Below are 26,157 nucleotides of genomic sequence, written 5' to 3'. Positions count from 1 at the left end.
AACCAACAAACCTGCACTTCGTTGGGCGTGTGGGAGGAAACCGGAGCACCCGGAGAAAGCCCACGAATGTCACGGGGAGAACGTACAAACTCCGTAGTGACAAGCACCCGTGTTCAGGATCGAACCCGGGTCCCTGGCGCTGTAAGGCAGCAACTCCACCACTGCTCCACACCGTTTCTCTGTCTCTATTTGTCTGTCTCTCCTCTGTCCTCTCTCTCTCTCCCCCTTGGCTCAAAATGCGACAGAGAAGCAAATACAACTTCCCCAAACCTATCTGCCTATCACTCACTCATACTCTCTCTCTCTCCTTGGTTCACAAAAGTTGGAGGTGGAGAAGAGAAGACAACACTACTTCTGCAAGTTGTGAAAGTGAACATCCACGTGTGAGAGCAGCTTGTGATTGAGTGATAGGGTGGAGCGTACACGGACGGAGCCAGCTGTACAAACCACATGCCCCGTTATTATCAACCACTTTGCTACCGAGCCTATTTTTGTTCTCCACTGGCCAGCGCTGCTGCTGCTGCTGCAGTTTGTCACAGTGAGAGAGGGGTGGGGTCTGTGCAATAGAGGCAGTTGCTACGACTGTAGAAGATATCAGGTTTCACTCCGAGCAGTGGCTCTCTCCTCCCTCCCTCCCCGTTTTGAATAGCTAACCAGTAGCCGCAGCCAGCCAACCTACCCAGAGTCGGGCGTGAGTTTGCCCGCCGTGTCTTCTCCTCTCAGCCGGTCAGTAGCGGGAGCGCCAGCTGAAGGGAGATAACCCTTCCTGAACTGAAGGTCAGTGGGGCAGAGACGGGTTCCAGCAGCCTGGGACTCTGCCAGCAACTGCTGCAGCCTGCAGGACCTTGTGTTCTGGACTGCTTGTTGGACAATCCACTGCCGGGCACTCTCGAAAGTGCTTTCTCAGGGGAGCAGGTAGATATGGATCGTTAATCGTGGCAAGTGGCGAGAGAGCTGTGACTGGTTCATCAGCTGTCACACTCTGTTGCACTGGACTCTTGCCTGTGTGCTCCGACCTGCAGTATCTTATTACCTGTTGCCCGGCTCTTTCAAGAGGGAATCCTACAATACAAGGAGCTGATTGTCATTGTGAAGATAGACACAAAATGCTGGAGTAACTCAGCGGGACAGGCAGCATCTCTGAGCGTGAACTCCTGCTGCTCCTTGCGAAGATGTTGCCCATTCCGACCCGACCCATGAATTAGTGGCTCAGCAAAGAACCCACTTGCCTCACTCTCCAGGGTCCAGTCCTGCGTGGAGTTTGCATATCTCCCTGTGACTGCCAGGACTCCCCCTCAGGTACTCCCGCTGGTTTTCTCTTCCCCCTCTGCCCCCCCCCCCCCCCCTTCTACCTTCACCCCCAAACTTGGACGAAGACATTACTTTGCCGCCCTGGCAGGATTTTTAAAAGGTGAGCCCTGTCTCAATCAGAGCACGAATGTACATCACCAATCTTCAATCTTCGGCCCTCGAAGCCACAAAGAAGGATTGCGTGTCAGGGACCTTGAAGAAGCCCAAGGCCAGCTCCATCCCTCACTCTCTCAGTTGGCTTAACTTCACGACCATCAGCAAACAGACTCGGCAGCTATTCCACAGTGATAGCAAGCTGGCATCTGCCTGTGCCCACTGTAACGCTGACACGGATAATTGGAGATACACCCCGCAGCATTGCCAAGGTAAGGTGTGCCACATTGGCCATGCATTTAGTTGTATAACCTTCCCTTCCGATAATGCCACCCACATGCAGGCTGGTAGGGCGGAGAATCTTTGGAAGTCTTGGCCACAGAAGGCTGTGGAGGCCGTCATTTTTTTAAGGCAGTGATTGATAGATTCTTGAACAGTGCAGGTCTTAGAAGTTATGGGGAGAAGGCAGGAGAATGGGGTTGAGAGGGAGAGATATATCAGCCATGATTGAATGGCAGGGAAGACTTGATGGGCCGAATGGTCTAATTCTGCTCCTATCTCTAATGAACATGAATCTCAGCACACTTAGTGACACTCTTCCCTCGAACTGTGGAGACCAGCATTCGGCCTAGTTCTTACTCCAAAGTCTAGGAAGAAACTGCCGATGCTGGTTTAAATTGAAGATAGTCGTCTGACTAGTTTCATTGTCGTCTTGTTGAGGTTCATTGTCTGTAACTCATTATCACCCAGCCCACACCCAACAATGGAATATTGTGGGCTCCACCTTTCCTTCATCATCGTTACTTTTTGCATATCTTTCATTCATTTGTTTTATGTCTCTCTATGTCACCATCTATATTTCTCGTTTCTCTTTCCCCTTATTCTCAGTCTGAATAAGGGTCTCGACCCAAAACGTCACCTGTTCCTTTGCTCCAGAGGTGCTGCCTGTCCCACTGAGTTACTCCAGCTTTTTGTGTCTGTCCTGGCAAGTGATGTGGGAAAGGGGTGATGGGCAGACAGATGGAGTAAGTGACAAAGGCTAGAGGTGAAAAGGGGACTAAAGGGTGTCAGATGAGAGGAGGAAAGCCTTGGTTTAACCAGCTGCACTGACTGTGTCTGTTGGTGTTCGGCATTCTGTCAGTACTGGGTTGGGGATTGGAGCTGGGCTTGAACCCATACTACCCACTGAGCCGCAGTGGGCCAGAATACAAGCGAGGGAAGTTGTCCCCGCTTCAGTCTCTGAAGTTGCCGTGGTTACCATGGGGGGGGGGGGCTGCAGAGTGGATATCGTTCCACTCTGTGAAGCAGACCTTCCTGTTGACTCTGCGGATTACGCTGAGCACCACACTAACCACTGGTGAGATTGTTTGACAGCAAGTCATGGCTCTTGGTTGCTCAGCCTCACTGTCTGATGATCCCTGTCTGACAGAGCTGTCTGACCTGAGCTCCACAATCCCCCATAGCACCAGGAGGAGGCCACTCAGGCCCTCTAAGCGATTCTGTCGCTTGTTAGTCAGGGCTCATTTCATCCCATAGTTCCATCGTTGTGTCATATCTCTTATGTCCTGCATGGAGCACCAGTTTTGAAATGTTTAATTTTTTTAATTTTAGTTTATTGTCACGTGTACCGAGGTACATAGAGAGTCATAAACAGGCCCTTCGGCCCAACTTACACACACCGACCAACATGTCCCATCTACACTAGTTCCACCTGCCTGCGTTTGGCCCACACCCTTCTTAACCAGTCCTATCCATGTGCATGTCTAAATGTTTCTTAAACGTTGTGATAGTACTGGGACCGATAATATAGTGAAAAGCTTTTATTGCGGCCTAACCAGTCAGCGGAAATACCATACATGATTACAGTCTAGCTATGCACGGTGTACAGATACTTGATAAAAGGAATAATGTTTAATGCAAGATAAAGTCCAGTAAAGTCCGATTAAAGATAGTCCAAGGATCTCCAATGAGGTGTATGGCAGCTCAGTACCGCTCTCTCGGTGTTAATAGGATGGTTCGGTTGCCTGATAACAGCTGTCCATGAACCTGGACGGTTAACAATTTGAATTAATATTATCCCATGATATGCTTTTTATGCTCTGCACCTGGTGTATGACACTGCTGAGAATTTGGCTAAACCTTATTCATCCGGCAACTAAGAGTGACTGACCAAGATGCGTGCCTGGAGTTGCACAGGCTGTATAGGTCTTATACAGTTGTACAGCATGAATGTATAGGAGCATGAAAACTAACGTCCAGATTCAGGAGCAGCTTCATCCCTGCAATCAAATACTGCAACCTCCAAATAAGCTCCAAACTACATAGACTTGGAGGCATTGTTTTTGTCTTTGTACTATTATTGTTTTTTTAAGACTTCATACATATATATATATATGTATGAAGTCTTAAAAATACAATAATAGTATATATATATATATATATATATATATATCTGTTTCGGGACATATGACAATATCTGTTTCGGGACATATGACAATAAAACACTCTTCACTCTTGACAACAGGCCATTCCATCCATCAAGTACAATCCGACCATCAACCATCCATTTACATCAATCCCACACTCATCCCATTTTATATTCTCTGCATTCCCATCCCAAATTCTACAACTCGCCCACAGGCCCAGGACAATTAAATTGTTGACCCATGTATCTTTGGGATGTGGGTGGAAGGCGGTGCAGTCAAGGGAAACCCACGTGGTCACATGAAGAACATGCAAACTCCACGCAGGTTTGAAGCCTATTCTCTGGAGCTCTGATGCAGTGGTTCCACTGGTTGTGCCTCTGCTTGCTTCTCTACAAAAACATCAAGCTGCATTCTTACTCCAATCCGATAGCTTCATTGTCACTTTAACTGGAGGTAGGTTGTTCACAATTTAATTCAGATTCTCAAACGAGCAAGATGAGATGTGGGCTACCTTATCTGAACTTTCACAATCACCGCACCTCAAGAGTACACCCATGTTCTTTCATGGCGAACATCCAGCTGTAGCCGTTGAATGTAAATCCTGCCTATCACTGGTGAAAACCAGGAATTTGATTTAGAGAGCTGTTGACTTCAGATAAGGGGACTTTCAGTTGTGTAGGAAGGAAATGCAGATGCTGGTTTACACCGAAGTTAGACCGAAAATACTGGAGTAACTCAGCGGGACAGGCAGCATCTCTGGAGATAAGGAATGGGTGACATTCTAGGCCGAAACATCACCCATTCCTTTTCGCCAGAGATGCTGCCTGTCCTGCTGAGTTACTCCAGTATTTGATGTCTATCTTCGGACTCGCAGTTGTTGCAGGGGTGTTCTGAGTTCATTGGATTAAACAGCGTTGCATCTCCTTGTTTTGAGGTGATCAAAGGCTAGTTCTGCCTTTAGGTTCTTCAGTGTTTACACATTTGCTAATGTTCTGACCCCCCCCCCCCAACACCTTTGTATTCAGATTGAGCAGTTGCTGCTTCTGTTCTCTATGCTCATGATCAATATTTACAGTTTGATGCTTCACCCTTTAATTTTAAAAGAATGTCTTTCAAAATCAGCAGGTTGGAAAAGTAAATCATTGTGCAAAACGCTTCGAGGCATCGCGGTGCCGTGTAAGTGCAACAATTGACTTATTTTGAAACGCTGTTCAAAGTAAAGCAAGCCTTGTAGTAGTGCTGAACTCTGTGCCAGGATTGTTTAATTACCTGTTTATGGTAGGTATCGAGCCACCTGGCTACCTTTGTCTCCATTTCAATGAATGGAAGTTGATATGGGCAGTGCCCTCTCCAAATTGGTCAGGTTCATCCGAGGTGGGGTCAGGTTTAGGTTTATTATTGTTACACATACCGAGGTACAATGAAAAGCTTTGTTTTACATGCTGTCAAAACAGATTGAATATAACATACATAAATACAATCAAATCAAACTCGAGTACCACAGGTAGAGCAAAGGGGAAGATACAGCATGCAGAATGTAGTTGTCAGCATTGTTATGCATCAGTTCTATAGGCAATGTTCAATGTCAACAATGGGGTGCAGATGAATCGGACAGTACCCTAGCTTATGGAAAGACCACTCAGAAGCCTGATAACAGAGGGGGAGACACTGTTCCTGACTCTGGAATGCTCTCAAGCCTCTGTACCTTCTGCTGGATGGTAGCAAGGAGAAGAAGGAATGGACCGGGGTGGGACAAGTCTTTGATTATGTTGGCTATGGGTCATTGATCCCTTGATGGGCTCTGTTGCCATAGGGCTCCAAGTTATTTGCTTTAATCATACAATGGGGTCCACCTCTCGTTACCTTTGAGAATGATGACCTAGTGTTTATGCAGTGAAGATAAGTTCAAGAACCAGAACTAACAATTACAGGTAGTTCTGCTATAGCATGATAGTTGTTTTCACAAGCAGTTGTAGAACATCGCATTCAAAAAGCAACTATGTCAATGGGGAGAAAGAGGATTAGGAGCTTGAGTTTCAGACTCGCAATAGCAAAGTCAATTTCCCCTGCAGAACTTAAAAAAATAAAGGTATTTTCAATGGCTTTGTTTGTTTTGTTACTGCAAGCTAACAAGTACTAATACTTTGTTGCATTGTTTAGTAGAGTACAATTGCACAGATTAAGCAATTGATATCAATGTCAATGCCCTCCCGAGTTTAAAGGACCTAAAAAAAAAATCAAGATCGCGGTAATCTACGAACTCCTACGACCTTCTACGACTATGTTCACGAACTCCCACTAACTCCTACGAGTATGTCTACGAATTTTGATGCCCTCCTTACGAGTAAAAAGTTGCAATTTCTTTCATCCCGACCATTTTTTTACTGTAGGTTAAAAGTAGACCCGATGGAAGTATAGAAAATTATCGCGGCATAGATAGGGTAAACAGTCAAAACCACATTCCCAGGGTGGAATTGTCAATGACTAGTGGGCCTAACCTGTAGATGAGAGAGGGACAGATTGAAGGAGATGTGCGGGACAAGTAGTTTACACAGAGGGTAGTGGGTGTCTACAACCCAGCAAGGTGGGGCTTGGGCAGTGGAAGCAGATAGAAGTGGGGTTTAAGAGGCTTTTGGACAGGCACATGAATATGCAGGGAATGGAGGCATATGGCTCACGGGCAGGTAAAGGACCTTAGTTTAACTTGGGATCATGTTCGACACGGACATTATGGGTCAAACGGTCTGTTCCTGAGCTGAAGTGTTCTATGTTCTACCGTTTCTCTGAGCCATTGAGGATGTTTCCTAACAAAGAAGTTGTAACCTACATGACTCTGTGCAAAATAGCACCACTGAAGCTCTTAGACCAAAGGCGTTGCCTCGGTAAAGCTGCATTAGTGGCCGCTTCTGGGTATATTTTAAGTCATATTGACAATCTGTCTGCATATAGAGACGCACTGTCCTGCCACTAAACCACAGCTAGAAGTAGATATGAATTACAATAAATTATCCACCTCGGATGCTCACTGGCTTGCACTCCTCACCAAGCCACATTTAATGACATATTACTTATTTAAGAGCAGGCATTCAGTTTCAGTGTGTTTTTAAAAAGCAATTCATCTGTATATAAAAGGGATGAGTGTCATTGCTTTCTGAAACGTATCCAATGAAACTTTTGACTCTGTTCCAAGGCTGAAGCTTTTTTGGTTGAAAGATTCCTTAAAAACATTGAGTGATAGTAAGTTTTTAGGGAAGAACTACAAGCCATCCTCGGGTAAAAAACGGCTTCCAGTTTTGCAGGTGTCCATAAGTTGTGGTATATTTTACTGCACAGGCGCTTGCTCCCTCACTTGTGTAATAGGCAAGTTACGTAAACTCCCACTTGCAGAAACAATTCACAATAGGTGGTCCCGTTTCCTCAATGACCTGTATTATTGCAACAGGATGATGGCGAGGGCTTCCCATCCACTTCCTAGATACAGGGAAGGCGTGCATTAACGAGGGAAGCGGTAGAGAGCGAACCCCGGCCAAACCGCCAACATCTTCCACAAGGTGCATCAGCGAGCACCTCTTCCACAGCTGCTGCATCTTCCAGTTGGCTGCCCCTTTGTCCACTCCACCACCCCCCCCCCCCCCCCTCCACCACCACCACCTCCTTCTCCCTGAAGTCTCACTCTCGGACAAAGTGTTGGCCGACAGGAAGAAACACTAGCTGGTGCAGGCAGCTTGAAGAAAGTGCTGTTGTCTGGAGTACAGAGAAGGTTCACCAGACTGATTCCTGGGATGTCAGGACTTTCATATGAAGAAAGACTGGATAGACTCGGTTTGTACTCGCTAGAATTAAGAAGATTGAGGGGGGATCTTATAGAAACTTACAAAATTCTTAAGGGATTGGACAGGCTAGATGCAGGAAGATTGTTCCCGATGTTGGGGAAGTCCAGAACAAGGAGTCACAGTTTAAGGATAAAGGGGAAATCTTTTAGGACCGAGATGAGAAAAACATTTTTCACACAGAGAGTGGTGAATCTCTGGAATTCTCTGCCATAGAAGGTAGTTGAGGCCAGTTCATTGGCTATATTTAAGAGGGAGTTAGATGTGGCCCTTGTGGCTAAAGGGATCAGGGGGTATGGAGAGAAGGCAGGTACGGGATACTGAGTTGGATGATCAGCCATGATCATATTGAATGGCGGTGCAGGCTCGAAGGGCTGAATGGCCTACTCCTGCACCTATTTTCTATGTTTCTATGTCTCCAATGTGAGCCACAACAACGGCTGCATCAAGCGGACAGTGTGGCAGCTGGTGAAGAAGTGCTTCCCGGAAGGAGACTAGTTTTAAAGTGATGTGACACAAAGTGTCTCATCCGTGGGGTGGCACGGTGGCGCTGTGGTAACGTTTCGGCCTGACAGTGCATTCAGCGCCACAGACCCATGTTCGATCCTGACCACGGGTGCTGTCTGTACGGAATTTGTACGTTCTCCAAGTGACCGTGTGCGTTTTCTCTGAGATTTTCGGTTGCCTCCCACACTCCAAAGACGTACAGGTTAATAGTTTAATTGGATTGGTATTAATAAAAAAAATTGTCCCTGGTGTGTGTAGGATAGTGTTTGTGTGCGGGGATCGCTGGTCGGCACGGACTCGGCGGGCCAAAGGGCCTGTTTCTCTAGATCTAAAATCCTGTTTCCACCCTGTATCTCTAGATCTAAAACTAAAGTGTCGGAGTAACTCAGCAGTCTGAAGAATGGTCCTGACCCAAATGGTTCTGTGTATTAACCAGCATCTGCAGTTCTTTGTTTCTTCCTAGATTTAAGGTGATTCTGACTTGCATCAAATTCGACTTGCGTACGGGTTTACTTTTTAAGTGTCTGGCTTTTCTCTGCACCTGAGAAAGATAAAAGTGGATGAAAGCAAACTGCAGGCTGTGATCAAGACTATCTGTCTATGACTGGCTGATTTGAACATTGTTGGTAGTGATTCTCCAGTTGGTTCCCTTTAAGATGTGGTCACAGACAGAACGTTTCATTTTTAATTTGAACTCTTATTTGGAGGTGCCTGGAATTACTGACACACTTTTCCTTTACAAAACTGCATGCATTTAACGAGAAACTACCTCACTGTTCTACTCAAGCAATGCAAAGAGAGATGATCCCAGGAATGAGGAGGTTAACATATAATGAGCGTTTGACGGCATTGGGCCTATATTCGCTGCAGTTTAGAAGAATTAGGGGGGGATCTCATTGAAAAGTACAGAATAGTGAAAGGCTTGGGTAGAGTGGATGTTTCCACTAGTGTGAGAGTCTTGGACTAGATGTCATAGCCTCAGAATTAAAGGACGTTTGTTTTGGAAGGAGAAGAGGAGGAATTTCTTCAGTCAGAGGGTGGTGAATCTGTGGAATTCTTTGCCACAAAGGCTGTGGAGGCGAAGTCAGTGGATATATTTAAGGCTTAAATAGATAAATTCTTGAGTAGTACAGGTGTCAGAGGTTATGGGGAGAAGGCTGGAGAATGGGGTTAAGAGGGGGAGATTCAATTCAATTCAATTTATTGTCATTTGGACCCCTTGAGGTCCAAACGAAATGCCGTTTCTGCAGCCATACATTACAAACAAATAGACCCAAGACACAAAATAATATACATAAACATCCATCACATTGCTGTGATGGAAGGCCAAAAAAACTTTTCTCTCCACTGCACTCCCCCCCCCCGATGTCAGAGTCAAAGTCAAAGCCCCTGGCTGGCGATGGCGAATTGTCCCGTGGCCATTAAAGCCACGCCGGGTGATGCAAGGTCGCGCACCGGGTTCTAGATGTTAGAGCCCCCGGCGCGCGCTCGCAATCCCGCGGCCATTCCAAGCCGCGCGGGGCGGTGCTGTAAGGCCCCGCTCCAGGAGCTCTTCAACCCCGCAACTCGGGCGGGAGAAGTCGCCGTTGCGGAAGCCCGGAAAAGCGGTCTCCCCCCAGGGACCCGCGGGCTCCCGGTGTCGCCGTCCACCAAACCCGCAGTTGCAGCCACCGAATCTCCGGAGGTCGGGTCGCAGCAGCGTCCACCACAGCTCTACCCGCTCTGGACTCGGCCAGCTCCGCGACGGTGAGGTGAGTAGTCGGTACCACAGCCCCCGGTCTTCCTGTTGGAGGCCGCTCCTCGTTGCAGCCCCAACGACAACGGAGACCCGACAAAGAAAAGGTCGGGTCTCCCGTGCAGGGAGAGATTTAAAAGTTACCCCCTCCCCCCCACACCACCCCCACCCCCCCACACACATACCCCAACAAAAAATAACAAAAACTACATAAAAACATAGACATAAAATAATAAAAACGCAGACGGACTGCAGAGGCCGCTGCTGACGAGAGTCGCGCCGCCTACCGGAGAGTACCATGATTGAATGGCGGAGTAGACTTGATGGGCCGAATGGCCTAATTCTGCTCCTATCTTATGACCTTATGGCCACCAATGAAGAGAAGGAACCTCTGAGCCTCTGGATAGAGGAAGGCAGGTTTCTAATTGGCTGGGAGAGGGTAAAGCGGGGGGAGCTCCAGAGTAGACGATTTGTTAATCTGGAGCAGAGGTCAACGGGGATGTGGGGACATCTAAAGCCACACAAGCCCAGCCTCTCTGGCTGCTCAGCCCACAAACGGAGGTTAGACCTGAGTTTATGGCAGTGATGTCCCTGAGCTGAGTGCTAACATGCCCTCTGCATCTGTAAAATCCAACGGCAACAGGTTTCAATTGATTTATTGGTCAGCAGTTTGTGCCGCAGTTATTGAGTCATTGAGAGACACAGCTCAGAATCGGTCCATGTGACTTTGCATATAAGATTCAGGAAGTCGTGTTGGAACTTCATAAAATGTTGCATAGGCCCTATTTGGAGTATTGTGTGTAGTTCTGTTCAGTTATCCCATGACAGGAAGGATGTGGAGGCTATGGAGAGGATGCAAAAGAGCTTTACCAGACCAGAGACACACCCAGAGCTGTGGTAGCTCAGCAGGCCAGGCAGCATCTCTGGAGAAAAGAGAGAGGTGATGTTTCGGGTCGAAACCGTACCAAACTCTGACGAAGGGTCTCATCCCAAAACATCACCTATTCCTTTTCTCCGGAGATGCTGCCTGACCCACTGAGCAACTCCAGCTATTTGTGTCTATCTTCAATGTAAACCAGCATGTGCAGTTACTTCCTGCAGCTTCATCAGAACGCTGTGCAGATTAAGGGGTATTAGCTGCAAGAAGAGGTTGGGCAAACTTGGATTGTTTTCTCTGGAGCAGCAGAGGTTGAGGAGAGGCCTGCGAGAAGCATATGAAATGATGAGAGGCAAAGATAGAGTGGACAGTTGTAGCCTCATTCCCAGTGTGGAAATGTTTAGAGGTCAGAGCTTTAAATCAAAGGGGGGAAATGTAAAGAGGTGTGTGGGGGTAGGTGGGTGTCTGGAATGCGCAGCCAGGGCTGGGGATGGAAGCAGATACAATAGTGGCATATAAGAGACTTGGAGATGGGTACATGGATATGCGGGGGAATGGAGTATTGTGGATCACATGCTGGCAGAGGAGGTTAACTTGGCATCATGTTCGGCAAAGTCATTTTGTGGTGAGTGGCCTGTTCGAGCGCTGTTCTATGTTGAGACCATGGGTAATCCTCAGCGGTGAGTTAACCTACCAACCAGTCACTGGGTCCCATCCACCTGGGATAGGGCACCGCTGGCTACTACGCTTAGAGTGGGCATCCAGAGATCTGTGTCGCTTCCTAATCCACTGGGTGGATGCCACTTCACTCCTGGCCTCTGCCAACTCTGGAATACAAAGCAATGCCAAGGAGCTTGGCACAAACGTTTGTTGCGGATGGGGTGTACGTTCCAGCTTGTGGGATGGCCCTGGACAAAACGCTCCGTCCCCATCTCAACCTAAACTGCAAGCACCTAAACGAGTGGAAACCCCCCCCCCGGCCTCATACTCCTTCTGGTATTGACTGCTACTGATCCACCTTAACTTTGCATTGAGGGATATAAACCAGCAACATGTTTTGGAGATGTTTAGTTTTGAGAGATAGAGCGGAAACAGGCCATTCGACCTAGCGATCCCCGCACCCTACCACTAGCCTACACGCACTAGGGACAATTTACAATTATGCCAAGCCAATTAACCTACAAACCTGTACGTCTTTGGAGTGCGGAAGGAAACTTGAGCACCAGGAGAAAACCCACGCAGGTCACAGGGAGAACATACTAACTCCATAGTGACAAGCACCTGTCGTCAGAATCGAACCTGGGTCTCTGGTGTTGTAAGGCAGCAACTTTACCACTGCACCACCCTGCCGCTCCTGTTGACAGAGCGATAAATAACGGCAGGACATTGGCAATTACTCCCCCACTTCTCTTTGAAGGGCTGTTGTTGCGTCTTTATGCTGATGTAAAGTGGCTGCGGGATCTCACTGACATTCGACAGAACCGCACGCAATGGGTTCAAGTCCCTCTCCCGACACTGAGCATAAAATCCAGGTTGTCTCCACTGCTGAGCCATGGGAATAGTCCACTATCGGATAGACTGTCTCACAGCTAAAGGGTTAAACCAAACTCTCATTCTGCGAAAAGGGAACATCCCAGTGTGTTCAGCAGTAGTCAATCTTCATTATTTGGTAAGAAAACAGACTTTATTATGTTGCCGTTGAGAGGAATTTGCTACACACAGTGTTAATGATGCATTTCCAAGCAACAGAAGAAATCACTTAGGAGCAATCTGAGGTTATGAAATGCAGATTCTTCCTCCACCTCTCCCTTCTTCCTTTATCTTTCCTTCCTTCTCCCTATCTCCCATTCTCTCTCTCCATTTCTTTCTTCTCTCTTCCCCCCCCCCTTTCCTTCCCCTCCCACACTCTCCTCTCCCACACTCTCCTCTCCTCTCCCACACTCTCCTCTCCTCTCCCACACTCTCCTCTCCTCTCCCACACTCTCCTCTCCTCTCCCACACTCTCCTCTCCCACACTCTCCTCTCCTCTCCCACACTCTCCTCTCCTCTCCCACACTCTCCTCTCCTCTCCCACACTCTCCTCTCCTCTCCCACACTCTCCTCTCCCACACTCTCCTCTCCTCTCCCACACTCTCCTCTCCCACACTCTCCTCTCCTCTCCCACACTCTCCTCTCCTCTCTCACCCTGCCTCTGTTCACCACGTCATACTCCCCTTTGCCCCTCCCTCGACCTTTTGCCCGTCTTTCTCCCCCGTCTTTACCCCCCCCACTCAAACTCTCTCCCCTTCCCTCCTCTCTTTCCCTCTCTCTCTCTCGCTGTCCCTCTCTCTCTCTCTCGCTGTCCCTCTCTCTCTCTCGCGCTGTCCCTCTCTCTCTCTCTCCTCTCTGTCCTCTCCTCTTCTCGGAAGAGGCGCGTCTGTCCCTCTCTCATCTGGTCCGCTCGCGCTGTAGGAGAAGATTCCCCTCACTCTCTCTCTCCGGCGCGTGGCCCTCTCCCGGTCTCTCAGACTCTCGTCGGCCTCTTCTAGCTCTCTCCAAGCTCCGCTCTCTCTCTCGCTGAAAAATGCCCTCTCTCGCTCTCGCCTCGCGGTCCCCTCCCTCTCGCCCCTCGCTCTCGCGCTCTCGCTCTCTTCCCCCCTCTCTCCTCTGGCGTCGGGCGCCCCTCTCATCCATCGCGCATCTGGCGCGTTCCCTCGCTCCGCGCGTCGCTTCCCCCTCTCTCCTCCTCTCTCTCTCCTCTCGCTCTCCCTCTCTCTCGTTGCCTCTCTCTCGCTTTTCCCCTCGCTCTCTCGCTTATCCCTCTCTCTCTCTCGCTGTCCCATCTCTCCCAATCATCTCGGCTATCTGCTGTCCCTGGCCTCTCCTCGGGTGGTCGCTTTCCCGTCTCTCGGTGCTCTGCGGGCTTTCCCTCGCTCTTCGGCTCGCTGTCCCTAGACCCGTCTCTCTCGGTCGGGTCTCTTAAAGAAAAAAAAAAAAAGGAGGGGGGGGGTGGGGGCTGGTCGGGAGTTGGGGGCGGAGGGGGTGGCTCGGAAAAGAAATCTCGGCGATACTCTCCTTCGACCTCTCTCAAGGGGGTGCGGTGTGCGTGCTCTCGTCGTGGGCTCCGACAGGAAAAACCTCTCTGCGTCAGTGGGACAAGGAGGGAATGGCGTCGCGAGCTCCTAGGGGTCCTCCATCCTACTGCACTCCCCTCTGGAGAGTCTCTCGGGAGGGAGGGGGTCTCTCTCGTCTGGCTTTCGTCTCTCGCTGGTCCCCTCTCTCTCTCTCTCTCGCTGTCCCCCATCTCTCTCTCTCTCTTCCCCCTCTCTCACTAGTCTCTTCCCTCTCTCTCTCTCTCTGTCCCTCTCTCTCTCTCGCTGTCCCTCTCTCTCTCTCTCTCTCTCTCGCTGTCCCTCTCTCTCTCTCGCTGTCCCTCTCTCTCTCTCGCTGCCCTCTCTCTCTCTCTGTCCCTCTCTCTCTCGCTGTCCCTCTCTCTCTCTCGCTGTCCCTCTCTCTCTCTCGCTGTCCCTCTCTCTCTCTCGCTGCCCTCTCTCTCTCTCTGTCCCTCTCTCTCGCGCTGTCTCTCTCAATTTTTTTTAATTTAAATTTATTTTTATTTATATTTTTAAAAATTGAGAGACAGCGAGAGAGAGAGCGAGACTCTCTCTCTCCCCCCCTCTCCCCCCCTCTCCCCTCACCCCCTCTCCCTCTCCCCCTCTCTCTCCCCCCCTCTCCCTCCCTCCCCTCCCCCTCCCTCTCCCCCCTCCCTCTCCCCCCCCTCCCTCTCCCCCCCCTCCCCCCCCCCCTCCCTCTCCCCCCCCCCCCCTCTCCCCCCCCCCCCTCTCCCCCTGTCAACACTGAAGAGTTATCTACTAGTGAAGCTTTTGTTTGCACCGTTGATCCACTGTACAAAGCTGATTTACCGGCAGAAAGTCCCACAGCAGCCTGCCAAGAATCTAATGGAAACAACATTGTACGACCAGGATATATTTATTACTCAGTTTAAGAACAATCACGCTGTGGCTCCCGCCATGTCTGTGTAAAGAAATATTGGGAGGTTTCGGACTTGGCTTCGTGGCATTTCTTTAGATCAGCACAAGCGCTTGGGTTGCGTTTTCAAGGGTGAATTGTCAAAGGATATTTTGCCACACAGAGGCAACAAAGTGGTCACTCAGTAGACATCAGTGGTGCCTGTGCTGCTGCAACCAGGAACTTTCAGCACCGAGTCAAAAGCTTGGGTGACAACATCTTGCCCCATTCAAGCTCAAAATCAACAGATTTGCCTTTGGGTAAGAGCATTCAGGGATGGAGCTGAATGTGGTTGAGTAACTGTCCCCTTGTGATCTGATTAGAGGAGTGGATGGGGCTCAATGGACTGAGTGCTATATTTCTTTTCCTCTGTTCTCCCAGTATTCCTCATTCAGACCATACATCAAATGTACACACTGGTGTCTTCCTCTGAGGAACGCAGTAGTCTGTATCCCGTCCCAATCTTGCCGTCCTTTATCATTCACCTCTAGTTATTCTCTATTGCTGTAAATTTTAACCTCTCCCTTGATAAGCGGCTCTGACCACTACCTATCTGACATTGCTGTTTGTGGGAGCTTCTAACAGTGTGATAATCGCTACTCCCCTTGGACTGCAAGGCATCTCAGGACTTCTGAGACTATGCAAGGTACAAACCATGTATTGGTTTGGCTTTATTATTGTCACATGTATCATGAGCCATGAAAAACGGTATGTTGTGTGCTATCCATGTCAGACATCCATACATGAATACAATCAAACCATGCAGAATATAGTGTTACAGATACACAGAAAGTGCAGATCAAAGAAAGCGCAAGAGCCGCAATGAGGTAGATTGGCAGATCGGAAATTCATCCTTAATTTTAAGGGGCCCATTTGATTTCTCTCCTATCCATTGGATAGGATAGGATTAGAGGGATATGGGCCAAACCTGCAGGCAGGTGGGACCAGTACAGCTGCGGCACGTTGGTCAGCGTGGGCAAGCCGGGCCGAAGGGCCTGTTTCCACACTGTATGACTCTATAATAGTCAGATAACAGCAGGAAAGAAGCTGTTCCTGAATCTGGTGGTGGATGCTTTCAAGCTTTTGTATCTTTTGCCTGCAGGAGAGGGGAGAAGATGGAATGACCAGGGTGTGAGTTGTCTGTGATTATGTTGGTTGCTTTTTCCCAAAGCAGTGTCAAGAGTACATAGAGTTGGTGTGCGGGGAGGGGAGGCTGGCTTGTGTGATCGACTGGGCTGCGTCTGAGACTGGCAGATGAAGAATGCCCACAGACACAATCAAGCCAATTAACGGCAGAACAGAATGGTCTGACAAATGTAACAGATTGATAAAGAGATGTATCATCTCACAATGGCCTAACTTTGAGCCAATTGAGAAAAGAATGCTGGAAACACTAAGCACGTCGGGTAGTTTCTGAGGAAGAGGAAACAGATAATATTTCAGCATTCGGGACATCTGCCAGCTTGCCTTCGTACAGTTTGCCTTCGCACTTCAATAATGTGGGTGACTTTAGTTTTGTTTACTATAGATAGATACAAATGCTGGAGTAACTCAGCGGGACAGGCAGCATCTGGAGAAAAGGAATAGGTGACGTTTCGGGTGGAGACCCTTCTACCGACAGAGTCGGGTGAGAGAAACTAGAGATATGAAAAGGTACAAAGAACAAATGAACAAAAGGTGTGAAAAGAACAGCCAGCCAGATGATCAGGGAAAGGTGGAGCCCACAAAGGTTTATTGTTGCCTGAGGAGAAGGTGATAACGAGTGAATACAAACCTTGAAACTAAGCAGGGCGATAATGAAACTAGTCGGATGACTCGGGTGGGTGAGAAACGAAGAGAGAGTTGATGCAAGAGTTAAGGGCCTGTCCAACGAGCATGCGACTCCATGCAGCAAGCGCGACCTAAAGGGCCTGTCCCACCAGCATGCGCCTGCATGCGGCAAGCGCGACCTACGTGGTCGCTTGAGCCGTACGCATGCTGGTGGGACCTGCCCTTTAGGTCGCACTGGTCGCATGGAGTCGCATGCTCGTGGGACAGGCCCTTAACTTGAAGTTAGAGAAATCAATATTCATGCCGCTGGGTTGTAAGCTACCCAAGCGAAATATGCTGTTCCTCCAATTCGCATTTGGCCTCACTCTGACAGTGGAGGAGACCCAGGACAGAAAGGTCAGTATGGGAATGGGAGGGGGAGTTAAAGTGTTTAGCAACCGGGAGATCGCATAGGCCAAGATTGACTGAGCGAAGGTGTTTAACGAAACGATGGCCCAGATCAACCAGTTTAGTTTAGTTTATAATTGTCACGTGTATTGAGATACAGTGAAAAGCTTTTGTCTACACGCTATCCAGTCAGAGATAAGTCTAGACATGATTATCATCAAGCCGTCCACAGTGGACAGATACCGGATAACGGGTACAACATTTAGTGCAAGATATAACGTTGAAGCCTGCTTAAAGATAGTTCACAGGTCTCCACTGAGGTAGACGAGAGGCGTTAAAAAATATACCTGTCGGTATTAATCCATTGGTGTCAGCAAGTCTGATCTTAAAAGCAGCGGTGGGGATCCAGAATGATAGAAACATAGAAACATAGAAAATAGGTGTAGGAAGAGGCCATTCGGCCCTTCGAGCCAGCACCGCTATTCATTGTGATCATGGCTGATCGTCCCCAATCAATAACCCGTGCCTGCCTTCTCCCCATATCCCTTGATTTCACTAGCCCCTAGAGCTCTATCTAACTCTTGAATCCATCCAGTGATTTGGCCTCCACTGCCCTCTGTGGCAGGGAATTCTACAAATTCACAACTCTCTGGGTGAAAAAGTTTTCTCTCACCTCAGTCCTAAATGGCCTCCCCTTTATTCTAAGACTGTGGCCCCTGGCTCTGGACTCGCCCAACATTGGGAACATTATTCCTGCATCTAGCCTGTCCAGTCCTTTTATAATTTTATATGTTTCTATAAGATCCCCCCTCATCTATCTAAACTCCAGTGAATACAAGCCTAGTCTTTTCAATCTTTCCTCATATGACAGTCCCGCCATCCCAGGGATCAATCTCGTATACTGTATCGTACGTATCTACGGAGCGATCGCCAATTAATCTGTTATGGGCATTGGTGTTACAAAATACCTCTGGGGTTCGAAGACTGGAAAAGGGAATTGAATCTATTGTGACTGCAAGTTGCCATGTACAGCCCAGATTTAACAGTTTGATTTCTGATTGACACGTCCTCTCTCCCGATGTCAGCAGTGTGCCTTCATATGGCAATAATGTGGGTGACTTTAGTTTGGTTTAGTGTCTTCTAGTTTATTATTGTCACGTGTACGCAAGTACAGTGAAAAGCTTTTGTTTACATGCTGTCCAGTCAGAGAAAAACCTACAGCCGATTACAATCAAGCTGTCCATTGTGGACAGATGAAGGAGAAAGGGTGCAACGTACCGTGCAAGCTATAACATTGAAGTCTAATAAAGTCTGATTAATGATAGCTTACAGGTCTCCACTGAGGTGGATCAGAGGCGTTAACATATACCTGTCAACATGAATCCATATACAGAGAAAAGATGATGACCAGAAGCTGGATATATTTTAAGGAGGATCTTTACAGAAAAGTAAAGGTGAGACCACTTCTGGAGTATTGTGTACAGTTTTGGTCTCCTAATTTGAGGAAGGACATCCTTGTGATTGAGGCAGTGCAGCGTAGGTTCATGAGATTGATCCCTGGGATGGCGGGACTGTCATATGAGGAAAGATTGAAAAGACTAGGCTTGTATTCACTGGAGTTTAGAAGGATGAGGGGGTATCTTATAGAAACATATAAAATTATAAAAGGACTGGACAAGCTAGATGCAGGAAAAATGTTCCCTATGTTGGGCGAGTCAAGAACCAGGGGCCACAGTCTTAGAATAAAGGGGAGGTCATTTAGGACTGGGGTGAGAAACAATTTTTCACCCAGAGAGTTGTGAATTTGTGGAATTCCCTGCCACAGAGGGCAGTGGAGGCCAAATCACTGGATGGATTTAAGAGAGAGTTGGATAGAGCTCTAGGGGCTAGTGGAGTCAAGGGATATGGGGAGAAGGCAGGCACGGGTTATTGATTGGGGACGATCAACCATGATCACAATGAATGGCGGTGATGGCTCGAAGGGCCGAATGGCCTCCTGCACCTATTTTCTATGTTTCTAAAAGGGAATTAGTGTATTCTAATTGTACAGCACGGAAACAGGCCATTTGGTCCAACTCGTCCATGCCGACCAATGCTTACTAATCCCATCTCCCACCATTTTCTTCGTAGTCTTTATTTAAGTGGTCAAATAGATGCTTCTATCCCACTGCTAGTGTATGTGGAACTTGGTGGGTCGAAGGGCCAGCTTCTGCACTGTATCTATTACTAAACTAAAAGATAAATATTTGACAGATCGAGGATTTCGGGATTATTGGGGAGTTGGTGCTGTGGAGAGGTTGAGGCTAGTATGGGTCAGCCATGATCGCACTGATCAGTGGGCCGAGTTTGATGGGCTGAATGGCCTCCTCCTGCTTCTATTCCCTTGCGCTGCCGTGCTCCACGTGTTGCTAGCAGCAGAGCAGACGCTGGCTGTGCCTGGAACACTGTACAAGTTGTGCTAGTCCAGGCGGTGCTCCCAGCTTGTACAGTCCCTACAGCTGACCTCCAGGAAGCGCTTGGGGGGGGGGGGCTTGTGGGGGGACCACTGCCCAGACCTACAGTGCGATTGGGCTACAGGCCCTGTGATTGCACAAGCTTGGCCCAGTGCCACGGGAGGCTGAGCCGATCTCATTGTGCTGAGTGGACCAGGACCAGGGTTTGGAGAGTCCCGTAGATCTCCCTGGACCCCCCGCAGGGCAGCGAGCAGCACCAGGAGTGCCTGAAACCCTCTCCTCAACATGCCTCCGGAATGTTCTGTCTGAAAGGTAACCCGCAACGCAAAAGTCTCCCAAAAAGTTGGCGAGGTTTCGAGGTTTTTTTAATGAGAAGTAAAAATATCGCCGAGCTGTTAAAGTGGATCAATCTGAGTGCTGGATCCGTTCCCGGCCAGAGCCTGGACCGTAATGATAGGGTGGCTGGGTTGTGAGCATAGTTTTCTCCGTGCATGTGGCTTTTTAACCAGAGTGGAAAAAGGTATTGTAACTCCGTTAGCCTGATCAAGTTCAAGCATCTGGAATGCAGGGCTGTGTGTGTGAGAGACTGAAGAAGTATTTTAACCCTTTCCCACTGTCGGGACCTTGCTTTTATTCTTTGAGTTGAGTTTAGTATAGATTTGAGAAACAGGCCCTTCAGCCCACTGGGTCCGCGCCGACCATCGATCACCGTACATTAGTTCTGTCCTATGCACGAGGGACAATTTACAGAGACCAATTGATCCAAATGCCTGCTCTTCTTTGGAGTGTGGGAGGAAACTGGAGCGCCCTTTAGGTCGCACTGGCCGCATCGAGTCGCATGCTCGTGGAACAGGCCCTTAACTTGAAGTTAGAGAAATCAAAATTCATGCCGCTGGGTTGTAAGCTACCCAAGCGAAATATGCTGTTGCATTTACACAATACACAATACAATTTATTTGTCACTTGAACCTCATAGAGGCTCAAATGAAATGTTGTTTCTACAGTCATACACACAAGAAAAAAAGACCCAAGACACAACACAATTTACACAGACATCCATCACAGCGCATCTCCTCCTCGCTGTGATGGAAGGCAAAAAAACTTATCTCTCCCCTGCACTCCCCATTCCCCTCCCGATGTCAGAGTCAAAGCCCCCGGCGGGCGATGGCAATTGTCCCGCGGCCATTAACGCCGCGCCGGGTGATGCAAGGCCGCGCTCCGGGTCTTGTTGTTGGAGCCTCCGGCGGGCGCTAGCAAAGTCCCGCAGCCGTTGAAGCCACGCCGGACGATGATGTAAGGCCCCGCTCCAGGTACTCCTCGACCCCGCGACTCGGGCAGGCGAAGTCGCCGTTGCGGAAGCCCCGAAAAGCGGTCTCCCAGCAGGGACCCGCGGGCTCCCGATATTACTGTCTGCCAGACCTGCGGTAAGCCTCCGAATCTCCGGGGGTCGGGTCACAGCAGCTCGCCACCACAGCTCCACCCACTCCGGACTCGGCCAGCTCCATGATGGTGAGTAGCTCCGCAGCTCCGCGACTGGAGCCCCAGGTCGTTCCTGCTGGAGGCCGCTCCACGTTGCAGCCCCAACGACAACGGAGACCCGACAGAGAAAAGGTCGGGTTCTCCGTGCAGGGGAAAGATTTTAAAAGTTTCCCCCCCCACACACACACACACACACACACACACACACACACACACACACACACACACACACACACCCCATCAAAAAAATAAAAGATAAAAACTACATTAAAACGGGACAAAAAATAACAAAAAGACAGACGGACTGCAGAGGCCGCTGCGACGTGAGTCACGCCGCCCACCGGAAATCTATCTTTCCCTCTCAACCCCGTTCTCCTGCCTTCTCTGGCCTCACTCTGACAGTGGAGGAGACCCAGGACAGACAGTAAGTCAGCAACTCTACCCCTGCGCTACTGTGGTGCCCTAGTGCCGTAAAGTTACAGCATTTTAGCATGCAACAGAAAGCTTTTCACTGTACCTCGCCATACGTGACAATGAACTGTACTAAACTAAACTTTACTGGAGGAGGCTTGGAATAACTGGCTGATGTGCTCAGTATTGCAATCTCTTCCATTTATCTCGTGTACAGCAACTGTTGAGACTGTAACGTAATGGGTTGCCGGAGCGCCGTGCTGACCTAGACTTTGAATAAGCTCATGTGATTGGAGCAGAATTGGACCATTCGGCCCATCAAGTCTGGACCATTCGGCCCATCAAGTCTACCCCACATTCAATCATGGCTGATCTATCTTTCCCTCTCAACCCCGTTCTCCTGCCTTCTCCCCATAACCTCTGAATACTGCTGGAATGACCACTCCCACAACCGGCTTTGTTATGCTTGCCTGTTTAACCACTTCTCTTCCTAGTCTCCTTCCCTCCCCACTTCTGTCAATTCAACCACTGCCCAATCTTTGCCCATATCTCAATGCTGAATGCCTTACTGTTGGGGTTGTTACGTTGTGAGCTGTATTGGGGGTCAGGGGGGTCCTGAACTACCATCTACCTCATTGGAGACCCTCGGACTATCTTTACTAGGACTTTACTAGATTTATTATCTTGCACTAAACGTTATTCCCTTATCATGTGTCTGTACACTGTGAATGACTCGATTATAATCATGTACTGTCTTTCCGCTGGCTGGCTAGCACGCAACCAAAGCATTTTACTGTACCTCGGTACAGGTGACAATAAACTGAAGCTAAAATAAAGTCCTCTGTAGGAAAGAACTGCAGATGCTGGTTTAAATCAAAGGTAGACATAAAATGCTGGAGTAACTCAGCAGGACAGGCAGCATCTCTGGAGAGAAGGAATGACACAAGATGCTGGAGTAACTGAAGAAGGGTCTCAACCCGAAACATCACCCATTCCTTCTCCAGAGATGCTGCCTGTCCTGCTGAGTTACTCCAGCATTTTGTGTCTATCTTTGATTTTAAATAAAGTCCTACCATGCTCCCCATCCCCATGCCCGCTCATCATGCCAAGGCAGACCAAGTGGCATTTGGGAGTGGGGGCAACATAAAAGATCTTGCACTTCTATCATTCCGTGGGACGTCCCAGGTTTTGAAAGCAGTGGGGTGTTTCAGGTCTGGCCCTAAATATAAACCCAGCAGCTATTTTGCTAACGGTTCCTACACATGCCAGTCTTGCATACAATAAGCAGATAATATGTTTCCTCAGACATACTGTGTGAGGGTTGGCTGGAACTCCAGGGGTAAATTGCCATAGGTCCACATGGAGTGGAATGCAATCTTTCATAATGAGCCCTCCATTTAACCGGGCATGTAAAAGTGCAACACTCCTTCATTATGGGTAGGAAAGGATGAGATGGATGAAGGCAAATAGGACATGTTCAGGAAGGCATCTTGGTTGGCATGGCATGGAGAATTTTGTCTAAAGAGCCTGTTTCCTTGCTGTACAACTCTGACTATTGTATTGAAGTATCACCCTGTGCTTTTGTGTACTGGAAACTAGTGTGAAATTAAAACAAACTTAACTTGGCATCATGCACCCATTGTTTAGTTTAGTTTAGTTTGGCTTAGTTTAGTTTGGAGATATGGTGTGGAAACATGCCCTTTGGCCCACTGAGTCCACGCCGACCAGCGATCTCCACACACTAGCGCTTTCCTACATACATTAGGGAAAATTTTACAACTATATCAAGCCAATTAGCCTACATACTTGCACGTATTTGGAGTATGGGAGTAAACCGGAGATCTCAAAGAAAACCCACGCAGGTCACGGGAAGAGCGCACAAACTCCAAACAAACAGCACCCGTGGTCAGGGTCAAAGCCGAGTCTCTGGCGCAGTAAGGCAGCAGCTCTACAGCTGCGTTCCTGTGCCGCTCTGAATATGTGGCTGCTGAATATGAAGCACGTCGTGAAGAGTGGTCCCTCGTAGAGTGTAGGGGACAGTGGCGGCCAGAGGTTTACACTACATCACCTCTGCAGTGTTCAATGAAACTGTCCCTTTACTGCAGTCCAGGCCGGGGGTGTGGGCCGCTCGGAAAGGCACATCTGGCTGGGAGTCCAGGCACAGCTGTTTCCCAGCATACTAAAGAGAGCAGGATGCTGACAACTTTGGTTTCTGTCGACAACTATGTTCCCCAGTGCACTGCCTTGAGCTTCAACTGAGTGCCTTAGATGGGCTCCCATGTTCCTCTTAAGCCTACACTTCCTTCAACAATGCATAACACTCCCCTCTCCAACACTAACTTTTATGAATTGTTGTCAGTGGAGCAATGGATGATGAAGCTTACGAAAATCCCTTCACCATTCATGAATTCTCTGACCACGTAACTCTCCATCACACAAGGTTTACTAAGGACACAGTGGTCCATAGATCAGCTGGGAATTTGGGTGGAGCAAATTCCAATGACAGGTGGAGTGTTGATGTGGAGAGAGAGTACAGAGAAGGTTCACCAGACTGATTCCTGGGATGTCAGGACTTTCATATGAAGAAAGACTGGATAGACTCGGCTTGTACTCGCTAGAATTTAGAAGATTGAGGGGGGATCTTATAGAAACTTACAAAATTCTTAAGGGGTTGGACAGGCTAGATGCAGGAAGATTGTTCCCGATGTTGGGGAAGTCCAGAACAAGGGGTCACAGTTTAAGGATAAAGGGGAGATCTTTTAGGACTGAGATGAGAAAAATATTTTTTACACAGAGAGTGGTGAATCTCTGGAATTCTCTGCCACAAAATGTAGTTGAGGCCAGTTCATTGGCTATATTTAAGAGGGAGTTAGATGTGGCCCTTGTGGCTAAAGGGATCGGGGGTACGGAGAGAAAGCAGGTACAGGATACTGAGTTGGATGATCAGCCATGATCATATTGAATGGCGGTGCAGGCTCGAAGGGCTGAATGGCCTACTCCTGCACCTATTTTCTATGTTTCTATGTACAGAGGGACTTGTATTCCTGAAAATGGAGACACGGATACCTAGAGTTATGAAGAAGGAATTCAGAATGCTTGCCTTCAAGGGCGAGGCTTTGTGTATAAAGTTGGAATGTTATGTTGCAGCTGTACAAAACGTTGGTTAGATCACACATGAAATTCCTATAGAGTTCACACCACGGAAAGGATCAGTTGGCAATAGACAGACTTGATTCAGCAAGATGTTACCTACAATGGACGGTTGAAGTTGCAAAGATAGGCTAGGTATTTTCTCACATTACTATCAGAGGCTGAGGTACTTATAGACCTTATAGAGATGTCGGGGGTTATGGGGAGAAGGCAGGATGAATGGATTGAGAGGGAAAGATAAATCAGCCATGGCAGAGTACACGATGGGTCGAATGGCCTAATTTTGCTTGTGTCACTTATGAACTTACGACTCAGCCACTCAATGCACTCTTGTTAAATTCCACCGCTCACAAGCTTGATGTAAGAGTCACACTGCACAGAAACAGGCCCTTCGGCCCATCCTGTCCTTACCAACCACAACCTAGTCATCCACCCTAATCCCAGTCATCCACCCTAATCCCAGTCACCAGCACTTGGTCCATAGCCGTCCATGCCATGTTGATTCTAATATTCTTATCAAGAACTCTGTTGCCGTGTTCCAGCTTGTTTTGTGTTTCACTTGGCTGTCATTGGCATCCAGTCCCAGTCCATCAACCCGTCGCCTTTGAGTTTCTCCAAAGACTGCACCCTCTGTCTGTCTGTCTGTTTGAGCAGCCTCCCATTACCTTAGATCTCTGCACTCCTCTGGATTGGAGTCTCTTGTGTAGCCTGTATTTTCATCATTCAGCAGTGAAGGCCCCATTCCCCAGCACACTATCCTTAAACACCTCTACCTTGCTTTCCTCCTTTGAGCATATCTCTGAAGATCTCTCCTGGTCCGTGAACACTGATGCTATTATAAAGAAAGCACATCAGCGCCTCTACTTCCTGAGAAGATTACGGAGAGTCGGTATGTCAAGGAGGACTCTCTCGAACTTCTACAGGTGCACAGTAGAGAGCATGCTGACCGGTTGCATCGTGGCTTGGTTCGGCAACTTGAGCGCCCTGGAGAGGAAAAGAATACAAAACGTTGTAAGCACTGCCCAGTCCATCATCGGCTCTGACCTCCCTACCATTGAGGGGATCTATCGCAGCTGCTGCCTCAAAAAGGCTGACAGCATCATCAAGGATCCACACCAACCTGGCCACTCACTCATCTCCCTGCTACCTTCTGGTAGAAGGTACAGGAGCCTGAAGACTGCAACATCCAGGTTCAGGAATAGCTACTTCCCCACAGCCATCAGGCTATTAAACTCAACTCAAACAAAACTCTGAACATTAATAGCCCATTGCACTTTATCTGCTTATTTATGTGTGTGTATATATATATATATTTAATGGTATATGGCCACACTGATCTATTCAGTATTTATTCATGCCTACTATATTCTGTTGTGCTGAAGCAAAGCAAGAATTTCATTGTCCTATCTGGGACACATGACAATAAACTCTCTTGAATCTTGAGCTGATCCCCATCACTAGTTGCTTGGCCACGATGTTTTACATCAATAGCTCATTATAAAAGGTACCTCATGTGGGTAGCACGGTGGTGCAGCGGTAGAGTTACTGCATCTCAGCGCCAAAGATCCGGTCCCATTCTGATTAATTCCTCCCACATCCCAAGTTTGTAAATTAATTGGCCTCTGTAAATTATTCCTAGAGTATAGGATAGAACTGTGTACAAGGTCGGCGTGGACTCGGTGGGCCGAAAGCCCTGTCTCCATGCTGTATAACTAAACTG

The 26,157-nt window shown here is 48.4% G+C and overlaps 1 protein-coding gene across 5 annotated transcripts in view; it reads left to right on the top strand.

The window, feature by feature from the left end:
* The window catches only part of nhsl1 (NHS like 1), a 233,082-nt gene that overhangs the window by 121,090 nt on the left and 85,835 nt on the right, over positions 1–26,157 (top strand). The window contains exon 1 of one of the 5 annotated variants that reach the window (XM_033025974.1): positions 561–1,676. The exons of 3 other annotated variants lie outside the window; for them this stretch is intronic. In XM_033025974.1, coding sequence (XP_032881865.1) covers positions 1,439–1,676 — 238 coding nt within the window. In that variant the 5' untranslated portion in view covers positions 561–1,438. Of the gene's footprint in view, positions 1–560; positions 1,677–19,585; positions 19,710–26,157 lie in introns of those variants that run through there. One more of the 5 variants, XM_033025976.1, reaches the window with a different exon arrangement.

Source organism: Amblyraja radiata, chromosome 8 (genome assembly GCF_010909765.2).
Source record: "Amblyraja radiata isolate CabotCenter1 chromosome 8, sAmbRad1.1.pri, whole genome shotgun sequence".
Lineage (NCBI taxonomy): Eukaryota > Metazoa > Chordata > Chondrichthyes > Rajiformes > Rajidae > Amblyraja > Amblyraja radiata.
This window is presented reverse-complemented; position numbering and strand designations above follow the sequence as displayed.